This window comes from Pithys albifrons, chromosome 13 (assembly GCF_047495875.1).
Source record: "Pithys albifrons albifrons isolate INPA30051 chromosome 13, PitAlb_v1, whole genome shotgun sequence".
Taxonomy (NCBI): Eukaryota; Metazoa; Chordata; class Aves; order Passeriformes; family Thamnophilidae; genus Pithys; species Pithys albifrons.
In genome coordinates, this window is record NC_092470.1 from 19,408,429 (window position 1) to 19,423,746 (window position 15,318).

At 43.1% G+C, this 15,318-nt stretch overlaps 1 protein-coding gene across 8 annotated transcripts in view; it reads right to left on the minus strand.

Annotated features, from left to right (window-relative positions):
- The window catches only part of DENND4A (DENN domain containing 4A), a 57,712-nt gene that overhangs the window by 907 nt on the left and 41,487 nt on the right, over nucleotides 1–15,318 (minus strand). For 5 of the 8 annotated variants that reach the window (XM_071568911.1, XM_071568907.1, XM_071568906.1 and 2 more), the window contains 12 exons: nucleotides 14,057–14,197; nucleotides 12,323–13,416; nucleotides 11,292–11,502; nucleotides 9,958–10,055; nucleotides 8,334–8,509; nucleotides 8,088–8,234; nucleotides 7,442–7,652; nucleotides 6,939–7,193; nucleotides 6,339–6,456; nucleotides 5,529–5,691; nucleotides 4,460–4,524; nucleotides 250–4,006 (listed from right to left, as the gene is read on the minus strand). In XM_071568911.1, the coding sequence (XP_071425012.1) occupies nucleotides 3,870–4,006; nucleotides 4,460–4,524; nucleotides 5,529–5,691; nucleotides 6,339–6,456; nucleotides 6,939–7,193; nucleotides 7,442–7,652; nucleotides 8,088–8,234; nucleotides 8,334–8,509; nucleotides 9,958–10,055; nucleotides 11,292–11,502; nucleotides 12,323–13,416; nucleotides 14,057–14,197 (2,816 nt within the window). In that variant the 3' untranslated portion in view covers nucleotides 250–3,869. Of the gene's footprint in view, nucleotides 1–249; nucleotides 4,007–4,459; nucleotides 4,525–5,528; nucleotides 5,692–5,722; nucleotides 6,185–6,338; nucleotides 6,457–6,938; nucleotides 7,194–7,441; nucleotides 7,653–8,087; nucleotides 8,235–8,333; nucleotides 8,510–9,957; nucleotides 10,056–11,291; nucleotides 11,503–12,322; nucleotides 13,417–14,056; nucleotides 14,198–15,318 lie in introns of those variants that run through there. The other 3 variants (XR_011698992.1, XM_071568912.1, XM_071568913.1) reach the window with 3 other exon arrangements.

Here is a 15,318-nt window from a genome sequence, read left to right on the forward strand (position 1 = left end):
CACTGCAACAAGAAGTTGAACTGCTGGAGGTTTGTTTTGATCCTGGCACCAATCCCTGCTATTTACAGATTATTGTACCCAGCACTTATTCCTGTTGTTAGCACAGACACAAGGAAAAAGAGCCACTGACACCAACAAACCAGGGAGGTTTATTGTTACCACCTCACGTGGGCAAACAAGGTGGTTGAGAGCTGCAGACATCTCTGTCACTCTAATCCATCTAATAAAATGTTAATGAAAATAACCAGAAAGGTTTTAAGCTTTTTATTGACTCACTGTAAAACTTCTTTTTTGGATGAGACAGAAAAAAAACTTAACATTGTGAACACTGACTTTGCATATTTTAAAGGAACTACAAACCAAAGCAAACATCCAACATACTGGTTTTTGGTAAATAAAATTTAAACATTACATATTTACAAATCTACAACCATTCATTTAAAAAGTGCTGCTTGCAGACTAACAAGTACCATTTTTAAATCCCAGCAAGATAATATCCAGAAATACCCCTCTCTATTATTACTATTTGCATCTCCCGTTTGTTACACAAAGATTTTACAGGCAGGAATTGTCTCTTTCTTGGGGTACAAATCATTTAATTTGCCAGTGGAAGTCAAATTCATCAGGCTGTAACTACCAACAGCAAACCCTCTCAAATGGGACACAGCAGTGTCAGGGAAACAGCACAATTTCTATTCACATTTCAGTATTTCATCTCCAATAATTATTCCAGTGGAATCATAAGTAAAGCAAAATATATATTGCACTGCAAATGTAAAACCTTTGTTTAAGGTTTTGGACATAAGCATTATTTAGTACACAAAAGGAGAAAATTCAGTTCATACAAAATTTTAAATTGAAAATATGTCTCAAATATTTCATTTATCCATCTTTGCGGTACTGGAAAATATAGTCAAATTGCTTTTCTAATAAAGGACAGTGAGATTTGAAATCTGTTTCAACACTGAATTGTATGATGCTTAAAAATTACCCACCTCAGGACCTACATTTGGAACATCATGGCTCGAGTGAGGAAAATTTCCCATTTATAGTATATTGTTGTTATTCCAACTCTATTTTTATATATTCCTACAGTGGACTGACCTGCAACAGACTCTATAAAACAATTCATTGAGTATAATGATGTCACTTGGTGAGATACTGCATGATCTGGTGATTTAGAAGCACACCCCGAAGGAGGAGTGCAGAACACGGCAGGGCTGTTCCTGGGGCAGCACCTGCTGTCTGACAGCACTGCAGGCAAAAAGGTTGGGTTTGTAAGTGTGAGGGAAGCTGGAAGTGCTGGCAAGGAGGCTGGGACTGGGCTGGGGAAGGGCACCTGGCACCCACACCCCCTGGCAGTGCCGGGTCCCAGCGTGGGCGGGCTCGGCGCTTCGGCCACACCGAGCGGAGTGGGAAGCCTGGTCATAGCCCAGCCCGTCTGGCACCACGGCAGCTCTGGAGAAAGCACTTGCTCTCTCTCCTTCATGGCCTGAGGGTCCTACAAAACTGCCCCAGTGGTGACTGAGGTGGGAAACAGAACTGCAGGGAGCTGGGAACACACCCTCACACACAGGGATGAGCCGGGATACACACAACCACTGGAGGTGACAGTTGTCTGTGGTGATGCAGCATTCCCACTGCACAGGGCAGGGCATCCCTGCACACACACAGGGGCATCCCTGCACACACACAGGGGCATCCATGAACACACCAAGGTAATCCATGCACACACCAGGGCATCCACGAACACACCAAGGTAATCCATGCACACACCAGGGCATCCACAAACACAGCAAGGTAATCCATGAACACAGCAGGGCACCCACGCACACCCAGGGGCCATCCCTGCACACCCCAGGACATGTTACAGGGAATGTGGCCAAAACCAGCCTGGCTTTTCACCACAGCCCAGAAGAAGCCCAGAAGGGGATGTGTGTACCATGTACCTGGGTGAACAAAGGAGCTCCACTTCATGCAGGAGGGATCCTGTACAAGTGTGGCAGTACAACAGAGAGCATCACAAATGGTTAAAATAAATTAAATGTGGAAAATGGTCTAAGTGTGGCATTGCTCGCTCCACCTCAGGGTGGGGGGACACTTCCAGAAAGGTCAGCTACGTAATTAGCAGCACGTTAGAGAAGAGGCATTACCCGAGGGAAGCTGCATCAGTTGTCATCAGCACATTCCTGCAGCTCTGCATGTTTCAAACCCTTTCTCCTTAGGGCAGCATCTTCTTATGACTTTACAGAGGTCTGGGAGGAGGTTACAGAGCTTCATAGCAGCATTACTTCTCCTTTAAGCCTCTAAGGCTTGCTCTATTTCCTTTAATAAAGTAAATGTGAGCTTTAAAGTTTAGCACTTTCTGCCTAACTAAATATTGCTGGTTTATTACACTTGCAAACTAAAGATGTTTTCAACAACACCTGCTGGTAGGCAGACTGCAGCATAAAACCTAATGTAACAGCTGAATATTTAGATATATTATAACAGCAACAACTAAAAGAAATCAGAATTGGAAAATCATTAAGATTGCTTAAAATAAGGCTATTTGTTAAAGCATGATTTAATTTGTTTAGGGTGTTTTATACAGTTCAATGTCTGTTTTCCCACCTCCACACAAGACTCCTGATATTTTCCCTGTAGCCTACCTTCTGGTGAGGAGTTGCTATGTGACTGAGAGCACAGAGTTTTTCTTTAATGTCTAGAACAAGGGAAACATGAGGCAAAAGCCATGACTCCACCACAAGGACTGACACAGCACTTTTCTTCCCAGAAAAAAAGTTGTTTTGCCTGTGAAATAGAGACCACACATTCCAAGCACACTTAACAGTGCACAATATGCCCCAATAAGTTACATTCCCCATGTATTCCCTGTAGCAAGTTTGCTGTGTGTACTTGAGCTAAAAGCTTTGGATCAGCATCGTATTTAGTGTGTTTCAAACACCACCACCAAGGCTCCAAACTGCAGTTTGTGAGGAACTTGGTGCATTTGCTTTGTGTTCCATCTGGGATGAGGTCACACCAACAAATGCCAACAGCTGAGATGGGTTGACTCCAGAACAATCTGTAGGACTCTTCAAGAGGCTTTCCCTTTCCTAGGGAGTGGGAGGGAAGGGAACACCAGAGGAAGAGGAGATTTCTACAGAAATGTTTTACAGAGACATCAGTGTGTTCATTAGCAGAGCAGAATTTTACAGAATTTTACCATACCTTCCTTCTGATTGCTGTGGTAACACGTTTTCCAAGTGTGTATGAGAGAAATCCTGGATGTCAAGTACTGTCTAGGTGAAGGTTGACATTTTCTATTCTGCTTTAAAATCAATCACTCTCCAAAAAGTAACTGGACAAGTTACTATAAATAGCAGTGTACTGCAAAAAAAATAAGCACTGTAGTATTGCTTATGCAGCAAGTCCATTTAAAATTCACTCCAGTAATTTAAAAAAATTAAAAAAATATCAACTTACTATAAACAATTTAAAATATGTATAATACAGCTTTTTGTATGCTCTTCATAACATCATGAATATTCTATGTAAACAATAGATTCTGAAGAATTTCCTTCGCTCACATTAGTTTCAGTGCATTGTTTCTGTCCATTCATTCTTGTTTCAGGGGAGCTGTAATGTGCTGTCCCAAGTCAAAGAGCTGATTTTGTTTAGAAGCTTCCTTTCTACATGTTGATTTGCAGAAAGGAAAAGGGACAGGGCAGCAACATCTGGCCCATCTTCCTCTCTCTGTCCATCTCCACCAGGACACACAGGCCAGTTCCCGAGGCCTCCCACACCCAGCTGGGATGTTCCTTGTGCCTGCAGTGGTTATTTTACACAGGGATTGCCACAGACACCACCTCCTCAGCCAGGCTGCTTTAAAGGTAAGGCTCTCCAAAGATCTTCCTGCACTCCATCACCCCAGTGCTGGGGGGCCTGTCACAGTTATGGGTGCTCTTCACCTGGGTAGCAGTGAGTCGGTCATAGGCCATCTTGTACTCTCTGTCAAAAGCATCTGCAGGGAGGAAAAACAGCTCCTGCATCCCCAGCTCCAAACACAGCCCAAAGGCCATGACAGCCACATTTATCAGCAGAAAATCACTGTGAGGTCCTTCCCATTTGGCATTTGCCATAGGGAGGCAAAACCAGCTCCTGTATCCCCAGCTCCAAACACAGCCCAAAGGCTGTGACAGCCACATTTATCAATGAAAAATAACTGTGAGGTCCTTCCCATTTGGCACTTACCATAGGGAGGCAAAAACAGCTCCTGCATCCCCAGCTCCAAACACAGCCCAAAGGCTGTGACAGCCACATTTATCAATAAAAAATAACTGTGAAGTCCTTCCCATGTAGCACTTACTATAGTGTGGCACACAATTCAATCTGCAGGTTGTTTTTTTTGGAAGCTGAGCAACTAGTTTGCATAAACTCATCATCTATGCTCATCTAAATAACTGATAGAACTCACCTATATCAATGTTATCTCTTCCCAGGGCAACAAGTGAAAGAAACAGTATTTCTCTGTAAAGGCTCCTGAAATGGTAAAAGGAAAATTAAATTTATATATTGCAAAAATATTTCACAAACCAACCTATATTAAAAATAGACTGAAGCATTTAAAGAAAAGAGGCGTTTTGAACATAATTCCTGATTGTCACTTCCAAAATTATGTCATTTCTGACCTCTGAAGAATGCCCTGGAATCCCCACAACTGGAAATCACCTTGAGGCACCCACTGATGTGCTGGAAGTTGCACCAAGTGCATGCAGAGAGAAATGTGCACTTAAGGCACTCAACCAAATTCCAGAGGGTAAGGAATTTGCTTTTCTCATTTCTACACTGGCTTGGAAAAGCAGGCAGAGGAGCAGATGGACACCTTGTCAGTGCTGCAGCTGTTGAAAGGGTGGTTACATATCCTAGTACAGATCAGCCAATCCAGGGGAGAAACAAACTCATAGGAAATATCTTCTCTAATTCCACTGCTAATGGAAAAACCTTCCTAAATATGAAGCCCAACCTCTGTTAGCTCTTCTGTTCTCCACTGAAGACTTAGAAAATAAATCTAGCTTTAGACCCTAGAAACAAGTGTGAGTTTTTATTTTAAAAACCCCACTAATCTATAAATATTATTTATTACTAACATATACATACACACTCCCTACTTGATATCCCATCATTCAGAGGTAAGGAAAACAGGTGGCCATAAAGGGGAGAGGAAAAAGCAAAAATATAGAAAAATGGAGAAACCAAGTATGTGGAAGTTATGACAAAACAAAAAAAAACCATTATTTACCAGACTGAGTGATAATTTGAGAATACTGCTGGAACCCTTTTTTCTTTATAAAAATGCTTTTTTCTTCACAAAACACCCCAAGAAAATATAATTCACACCACAACAGCCTTACTGTTGCTCAGCCCTGCTCCAGCCAAGATTTCTTTACAGAAATGCTTTTTTCTTTACAAAACAGCCCAAGAAAATTTAATTCACATCACAACAGCCTCACTGTTGCCCAGCCCTGCTCCAGTCAGGCTCTCACCTCTGTCTTTTAATATGTGGCCACTTGTTGAGCCTCTCCAGGATCTGGCTCATGGGGCCATACACATCGTTCATCTTGATGCTCCTCACCATACTCCTCAAGAGCTCCTGGTTAAAGGAGTCATCATCCTTCTGCAGCAACTGCACCATTGGGTACTTCTGGGCTGAAAAACATGACAAGAGCTGTAAGAATAAAAGTATTCTTTATGTGGGAGTGGTGGGAGGCTACAGAAACTGAAAATATTAACATGTATGTAGCAAACAGAAACATCAAATCAAAAATAATATCAATGTAAAGCACAAAAAGCACGTCAGAAAACTCAACAGTTGTAAACGGGTCATGAGCTGTTTTCAGGCAGATGATCCAACACTGGCAACAAAATTCTTAGTAAGCAAATTCTAAAAATAGGACCATGAGCTCAGAGGATGAATGGCATGACTGGAACACATTCCCTCTTATTCCACCCATCCCAACAAAGAAAAAGCCACTGGCAATACAGGTCAATGAGTTGGAACAGAAATGCTGGAGAACTCAACTTGTTCAAGCAGTTTGCTGCTAAACACAGAACATCCCTCCCCTCAAAACAAGTCACACAAACTGAGAATGGCAACACCAAACTGAACACTCACTCTCAAACAAAAGAGTGCGATTTTGACCTGCAAGACAAAAAGCAGCATGATCAAAAATCAGTACTGTGGCTGGGTGAGCTGTCCACAAAGACATCTTTTCTCAACACACAGGCTGCAGTGGCTCAGAATGACAATTATTCTCAAAAAAGCCACCCAAAACCCCACAAGAAACAGAACTTACTCTGAGCATTCCACAAAATATACAGAGGCTGCCTCGGGTCCTGATGCAGTTTCATGTTGTCCCACAGCATCTGAATGAGGACATATTTACTGTCCTCTGACATGCAGTTCCGTGGAATCTGAACAGGAGAATGCACATGAAGGTGTTTTATCACAAAGCCATGACAAAGGACTTCTGTATTTAACATAAATCTTCAGAGCTACAGGTCTTTGCTATTAAAACCAGAGAAAGCCAAATCTGAACAGGATTGTCAGTGACATGGGCAGTATTTTGTCTATCTTCCTACAAGTCCTAAAATCTAAACTTTCTCCTCCTTCTATTACTTAACTACCCAAATGGCAATAAAAATAACTAGAAACTTATCCTCCTTGAAACTGAGGATCACAAATTACAGTGTGACCAGCAGGAGTTAAACCAGTACTGCTGAGCCCAAGTTCCACAGCTTTGCACATTTTCCCTCTGTTGACACATTATTCACCAAACCAGGACTGGGCCCAGTATATTGTAAGGCATTTCCAAGAGTTACTGTGCCATCTAATCATTTCCTCTGTGGGAAACAAGCACTTCTCATATGTCAGTGTCTCCTGTCTGATTCCATACCTTGGAGTTCTTGTTACAATGCTCAGAGGAAAGGATCAGCCCTGGCAGGTTGCTGGGCAGGTCCAAGCGCCTGAAATACCACACCAGATTCCAGAACACAATGGGATGGTGATCCACAAAGTCTGCCACTGTTATTGCATGATCCCCCTCGTTTTCAAGTAAGCTTTCAAGCTCCTTCCACACCACCAGAGGACTGAGGTAAGGAACTGTTATAGGATCAGGACTAGGCAAGCGCCACTCCAGGCCCAAGGAATCCTGGAATAAAGAAGAAAAAATGTCATTAGTTGGAATGTAACCATCTCTACAAAGTCTCATAAATGCTTTTGTTCCCTCTGAGACACACCTCCATCTAAAAGCTACAACTAACATTAGTTCAAATAACACAACCGAGTTTTTCCTGTAAATTAGGAGGGTTAATTCTGTTCTCTTTAATGCTGTTTCACACATTTCTATAATCTATGGAACTACATAAAAATTACTTTTAAGGTAGAAAAACTACACACTGTTGGTCCTTGCAAAGTAGCAGGCAGGCTACCAGTAGGAATGATATGGCTGATCTTCTGGTTTTCCTTCCCATCTTCTTCCAAAGGACCAAAAGTACTGATGCTCCTTGCCACAGCGTGACCTGTACATTCTGACCCAGAGGTATTTTGTCTTCTTCCTGAGGGGATCTGGATACTTCTGGCACAAACATTGTCATGCTGCTTAGATTTGCTAGTGGAGAGGAAAACAGTAAAGAATCTCAGCTCTTTGTTTTACTCTGAGTGCTCAAACATGTACACAAACAGACAGAAATAAACTGGAAATAATTGACTTGACACTTTGAATTCTGCCTGGTTGGCCAGCACACTCATTCATGTTACAGTGCAAGTTTTATTCCTTGCACTGATAATGAACACAAACATCCTCAGCAGAGTTCATGAAACTTGCAGAGTTACAAATGCCAACATGGATTTTTTTATCAGGGATGAAATGGTGCCCACCAGGCAGAGGAAGCATCACGTGGCCAAGTGAGATAACAGAGAGGTAGCAGAGAGATGCTCCCTCCATCAATCTCTCCTCTTCAGAGTGTCTTATTAAATGCATTTCAATGAATAAGGAATACATGGACAGCCATGGAGAATCTGAGTCATTTCTATGCTCATTTACCTGTTTGCACTGCTGTCCTCTTGCACAGACACCAGAGATGCACCGAGGCCGACAGTGGCTGGGCTGTTACAGGACTTCCCACTCTGACTGGAGAAAAGGGATGGGACCTGCATGTTTTCTGTGGAAGGGCTGGACTTCAGAAAGTACCTGCAGGGAAAGAAAAAGCTTAGTTTTATAAAAAAAACCAACAAGGACTTCTGCCCAACAATGAGCACTCAAATGGATGAAATCAGACACTGCTCTTACCGCCCAGGCCGCCGAAGGTCTCGGATTTCTATGCTGAGGAAAGGCAGGAATAAATTGCCACAAAAGGGACATGTGGTGTTGAGATTGGAGTCATCTGCTGTCCAGCCTGCCATGATCTCCTCATCATGAACCAAACAGTCACAGGTGCGGCACCGCGAGCAGCTGGAGATGAGCACCTGAACACAGAGACAGAGCCCTCAGCACACTCTGCTCTCACAGGGCTCCCACAGCCCAAATCCTTGTCCTTTATCAAACCTTCCCCACCTGCACACACAGACAGAGCCCTCAGCACACTCTGCTCTCACAGGGCTCCCACAGCCCAAATCCTTGTCCTTTATCAACACCCTTCCCACCTGCACACACAGACAGAGCCCTCAGCACACTCTGCTCTCACAGCCCAAATCCTTGTCCCTTATCAACACCCTCCCCACCTGCACACACAGACAGAGCCCTCAGCACACTCTGCTCTCACAGGGCTCCCACAGCCCAAATCCTTGTCCTTTATCAACACCCTCCCCACCTGCACACACAGACAGAGCCCTCAGCACACTCTGCTCTCACAGCCCAAATCCTTGTCCTTTATCAACACCCTTCCCACCTGCACACACAGAGCCCTCAGCACACTCTGCTCTCACAGCCCAAATCCTTGTCCTTTATCAACACCCTTCCCACCTGCACACACAGACAGAGCCCTGAGCACACTCTGCTCTCACAGGGCTCCCACAGCCCAAATCTTTTCCCTTTATCAACACCCTCAGCACCGGCACACACTGACAGAGCCCTGAGCACACTCTGCTCTCACAGGGCTCTCACAGCCCAAATCCTTTCCATTTATCAACACCCTCCCCAGCTGCACACACAGAGCCCTCAGCACACTCTGCTCTCACAGGGCTCTCTGAGCTACAGCCAAAATCCTTGCCCATAAGAACACCCCTCCCCACCTGTACACAAGTTCATCCTTCTACTCCTTCCCAGATTAAAGCCAGACAGTTACTTAATAATATTTATACTAACAATAACATGTCACTTGTAATCTGCCTGCAAACATAATAGCACAGGGATATTTATGCAGCTACTCAGTTACTATCAGAATTTAAACACTCTTCTGTAGTGACTGTCATCATTATAGAAATAAAGGGGGGGGAAAAAGATGCAAATGACCAATCATTATTCTAAATCTAGTGCAAAAAAAAAAAGAAAAAGAAATAGAAGAAAGAGCCACCCAAAACTAGCTTACCAGTGAAAGAATAAAGATCTTACTAGAAGACACAACAAGACACAGCTAGTTCTCTTCTGTATTTTTAAACACAGTGCTATTTAAGGCGTGGTATTATCACTTCCAACAAATTTATCTCCACAAGGGATTTAGATGCCTGAATCCAATGGCAGCCAATTCTCAAACTCTTGAGAGCTGAAGCTTTAAGGACCAAAAGATGTGACTGCAATAAAAACCTTTCTAGAGCAGGATTTGAAATCAAATCTACCCTGTCACAGGAATATATTCATCTGTGTTTTGGTGGATTAGCTGTAAGCTTTGAACTTTGTAACAGAGATTCAGGCAACATTTATATTTAAAGACATATGCTTTTAGTGTATCAATTCAAATCAATAAATCATCCTGTACCTCCATAGCATAGTTCTGGAACACACTGGTACTGCTTGTACTGCAAGAAGATATCAGCTCTGATTTGTCAGGCAAAGGGAACTTGGAAAGGGAACCTGCTAACAGAAGAAAGCATTAGTTATTCAGAAAATGCATTTTTAGCAGCCTGTTTTTCTGCTCAAACAATACAGAAGTTATGAAATGTGTGATGGAAGACAACAAATCAGCTTTGCTCGTAAGCACTGTGGAGTGTGGGGCTGCCACCTGCCCAGCACCAACCAGGCAAAAATAAAAGCTACCAAAACACAACCTCCATATGTTCAGCTTTCTTGGGGAACAACAGTTGGGAGCTTGGAAATAAATTGTGAGTAATTCATACCCACACTTTCCCTGTGGGCAAAAAGTTGGGAAGGGCTGGGGTGCTGATTGGATTGCAGACATCCCTGCCCCTTCTCTCTGCCACAGGACAGGAGCCAGGCTGCCCTCAGCTCCACACACCCCAATTCCCAATGGCCAGGCCATGAGGGCATCTCCTACTGCCCCTCTCCAGCTCCTCCACATCCCCCAACTGGGGAGCCAAAGCCAGGCACACTCCTCTGGGTGCCAAGTGGAGACATTTCAGTAGACAGATCTTCCTCTCATCCCAGTTCTGCTCAACACTCTGTACTTCACAGTGACAGCTGCACAGAACCTGACACCAGTCAGGACCAACTATCCAGCACAGGTTGGGAAAAAAATCTACAGAGTCTGTCTGATAATCAGCTTCAACAGTGGCTTACAGAAAAGTACAAAAATTTTCAAAAATTTATTTTTATTACTTTTAGAAAACAAAGTCAGACCAGTGAAGTCACCACTCAAATGTTTTTCAAGATGCTTTGTGCAGCTCTGCAGCTCACACAAATAAGGTGACTACATGAATACTCAAGGGCCCAAAGGGTCTCCTGTTTGCATTAACTGTAGCATCCCAAAACAGGATGTTATTACAATTCACAGACTATTCTGAGTTGGAAGGACCCCCAAGGATCATTGAGTCCAACTCTTCACTCAATGGCCCACACAGGGGATTGAACCCATGACCTTGGCATTGTCACAACCAAGTTTTAACCAACTGTTATTGTGCAAGTTATTTCACAACAAAACCCAAACCAAGGTTCTGCAGTCAGAAAATCCATAGGTATGGACATACCTGTATTAGTAACAGTTTGCAGGTAGGAAAAGAAAAATTCACTCCTTCCACAAAAGGGACTAATCACTGGGATGATCCCAAATTGGGGACTATGAAAGAGAGACTTCTAAAACTGGAATATTTTTATTTTGTTCCAGATTGATGAGTACAATGCAAAAACTTCTCTTACCACACTGGTCAAATTGTTTGGCTGAGCCCTCGTGGGAAGCTGAGCTTTCCAGGCTTGTCCTGCTGAGGCCAATTCCCTTAATTTCTGATGTGGCATTTTCCTGAGGGGAAGCACTTTCAAAGTCATTGCAGACATCCTCATCAGTGAGAGAAGTAGATTCTGAGTCCAGAGCTCCAAGAGATGAAACACTTGCTCGGTCTGAATTTTGATCCTGAGAGAAGAAAACAAATTCCACTGAAAAAATGAAAAGAAAGCAAGAATATTTTGGAAAAAAAGGGGGCAGCTTTCTTTGTCTTGGTATATTGAAGAAATGACCCTCCCTCCTTGGAAAATCCCAGGTCTGTGCTCAGGACCCATGTGAGACAAGGCAAGTTTCACTCAGTTCAACAGCTACACAAGGATTCTTTTTAAAAGATTCTGGTAATAAAAGTAACTAAGTGAAAATGTAACCATCTTAATCCTGTAACTTTCCCCCACCATTGCCACAAGAGTCAGCAGCAGCTGTGGGAATACATCAGACAGGCAAAGCAACTCTCTCTCTTTATTCCAAAGGACTGGGAACAAACCACTTTGGTTTGAATTGTAGCAAGAAAGAACTTTCCTAACAAATGACTTCAGATCAAAACTAGACTTAAATCACTTTGGCAATCAATACAAGCAGATTTGCCTTTTCTCATAAAAGCAATAAAGCCTTAAAACCAGTATTGTTTACTGGTGGAATGTTTTAATTTAGGTTGAAAAGAGAAGGCAGAGCAGTCTTAGTTATGACAACACATCATGGTGCCTTTATGTTTTCTCACTAAATACACTCAAAACACAAGGCAGACTAAAATTTTATTCAGGACACCAAAATTAGGGTCCTGGTGAATCAAATATAACAACTTAATGTGCATAGTTCTATGGTGATACATATTATTCATATGGGGGACTAATCACATAAGAGTGATTAAAGCTTTATGAAGTTTTTTTCCTTCATTTATAAGAACTTCCAGGTTTTGGGGTGAGAAGGAAAGGTAATTATAAACATTCACCTTTGAGGATGCAGCATACATTGCAAATTTGGAGTACCACTTGCTGGCTTTCTCTGCAACCCCTTTTCCAGCAGAAAACATGCTGCTTTTCAGAACATCCAGCTTGGGTGTTAACAGCGTGTCCAGGTTGAACGATGGTGAGGACACCAGTGTTAATGCACTGGTTGTGTCCTGGGGCTGCTCCCTGGCTGGGCTGTGTGGGGAATAAGCTGGGGATGACCACAGCCTGTCCCTTGGCCTTTCTTCATTTTTTGCCTGGTAACTCTTGGATTTGGTGAGACTGGGTGGCCTTGGGGAGTTTGGGGGAAGGCTGGACCTCCGGCAGGGCTGGATAATTGTTGGGCTCTTTTTATTGGCATTTCTGTCATCGCAGGGTTTCTGCAACTCAATGCTGGGGGCACGACTGGACAGAGGGCTGCTCATATTGTTCATGTACATCACTATTTCCTCAGCCAAATCTCTCCTTGCAGATGGAGTGGAAACACTTCTATCATCCTCCTCCTCCTCCTCCTCTTTCTGCTGTTCTGTCTCGGCAACCAGTAGAGACAGTGGATCGAATCCAGTTTCAACATCTGTCTTTTCAACTGGCTTTACTGGGAAGCTGCTTTTCCTTTGCAACCTTCTGGCTTTTTCACTGGAGCATTTCTCTGCTGTGGGTGTTTCAGGTTCTGCATCCAGGTCTTCCAGGTCAAAGATAACAGGAGACTCTGTTTTGTCTGTAAAACTGCCATCAAAAGCTGCATCTTCATCACTGGATTCTTTCTCCAGGCTTTCTCTCTTGGATCCTAAAGAGGAGCTTCTGATATTAAGAGTGTTTGGCCTTATGCTTTTCTGTAATGCACTGGACAGGATTTTGGCATCAGCTCCCAGTTTGTCCACGATTTCTCCAGGGTTTGCCTCCTGATTGATCCTGTTCATCATGAGTCCCACCAGGCCATCCCCACTCAGGGTCCGGCTCCTGCTTTCCCACGGCACCTCCCTTAGGTCAGGCTCCACTGCACTTCTGTGCCTCCTTCTTAAGGATTTACTTTTTATAACTTCTGCTTCATTGGCATCCTCAAAAGATGATGTAAAGAGCAAACCCACAGAACTCTCTGAAAAACAGATGAAACAAGGTGCTTCATTTGTTGCTACACAAGAAAACTGAACAAAAGTACAAAGGAATGCAAGTTTTCCTCATCTTTCAAACATTTTCTAACAGAGATGGAATTCACTATGCATTGTGCTAGTGGTTAAAACATTGAGTTGACCATAGTCATAACTTTTAGGAAGTGACAGAGACAATAAAATATTTAAAAGGAGTAAAATCACAAAACTCAAAGAGTATCCTGAGAGACAACATCAGTAAGACTTGTCAAAATGCCTCCAAGTTTAATTTGACTGCACTGCATAAAAACCTCTTTTCCACACTGAAGGAATTTATTAGTTGCTGGAGGTTATAAGAAAACAACAAGACTGTGGGATTTTGTAAGCAGATGTTAACTACAGCAAAAAATAGAGCAAACAGGAAAAAATCTGAAAATGGAGATTATTCAGACACACATTCTCAACACAACAACATATGGTGGCTGGAAAAAACCCACTCCCACAGATTCCATCAGCCACTGCCATCACACCAACAAAATCCTGTGAGTTCAGTGGACAACACAACTCAGGCTGACTACTTAGAGCTCATTATTAGTTAAATATATATATAAAGTTGCACAAGAAGCTCAGTATGTCCCCTCCACTCACCCCTGCTGGTCTCTGCCATGGCACTGCCCACGGTCCCGTTGAGCCGCACGATGCTCGATGCAGCTTTGTCGTGGCTGGAGCTGTGGTAGTTCAGCCTGGGCAGGCAGTCCCCACTGCCCTTGGTGCTCTCCACTTCAGACACTGCACACACAAAGGACAGCTCTGGAGAATCAAAGCAGCTTCACTCACACCTCAAGTTCCCATTCTACCAAGTTCCCAAGTTCTACCAGCCTGTTCTACCCACCTCGGGATGCACAGACTGATCCTGCCTGGGCACAGGTTTTCACTATGGATGTTTATTCCCAGCATTACTTTTACAACTGGAAGTTCCTCTACACAGAGCCCCAAAACCACACCAAAATTTATAGAATCGTAGACTTGATGGGGTTGGAAAAGACCTCCCAGATCGTCAAGTCCAACCCTTGGTCCAACTCCAGTCCCTTTACCAGATCATGGCACTCAGTGCCACGGCCAAGCTCAGCTTAAAAACCTCCAGGGATGGGGAATCCACCCCCTCTCTGGGCAGCCCATTCCAATCCCTGAGCACTCTCTCTGCAAAGAATTTTTTTCTGCTCTCCAACTTCAGTTTCCCCTGGCAGAGCTTGAGCCCATTGTGCCCCCTTGTCCTATTGCTGAGTGCCTATGGTGGTTTGGAGATCAGGACCATCTTACTGACTCAGCAAAAGAAATGAAGGAAATGTTACAGTATTCACATTCACCTCCTTTAGGCAGAAGAGACAAGTTCTGTTCCAGGTGACTCCCCAAAAGAGAGAATTACTTCTCTAAAGGATTTCAAGCAACTTCAACATTATCAAATAGTATTCAAAAGTGCAAAACATTTTCAGCACATCAGACTGTTGTAGAGAGCCACAAATATCTAAATTGTGGCTGAAAGTAATACAAGTTCCAGCAGAATTTATGTTTCCTGTGTCCTCAAAAGTTTTACTAAACCTAAATAACTTGTTGTCATATGTATGTTATCAGGATCATGGGTAAGACAACTTTTCAGGCAAATTGAATTAAAATATACTGGTGCTAGAATGAAGATTGTGGTGAAAACACTGAGACAACTTCACCAATTCCAGATTTTCTCTTGCTTTTACACCACTTGACAATGGGGTCGTTAATTAGTAGGGGAAAGCACACTGACAATTTTGTACTACTGGGGCAACACTTATCAAGAAGTGTATTTTCACTGAATACATATGAGGATCTGCAGTACTTCTACATTTTTACTGTACAATCTGATCTGTTTTTTGCTT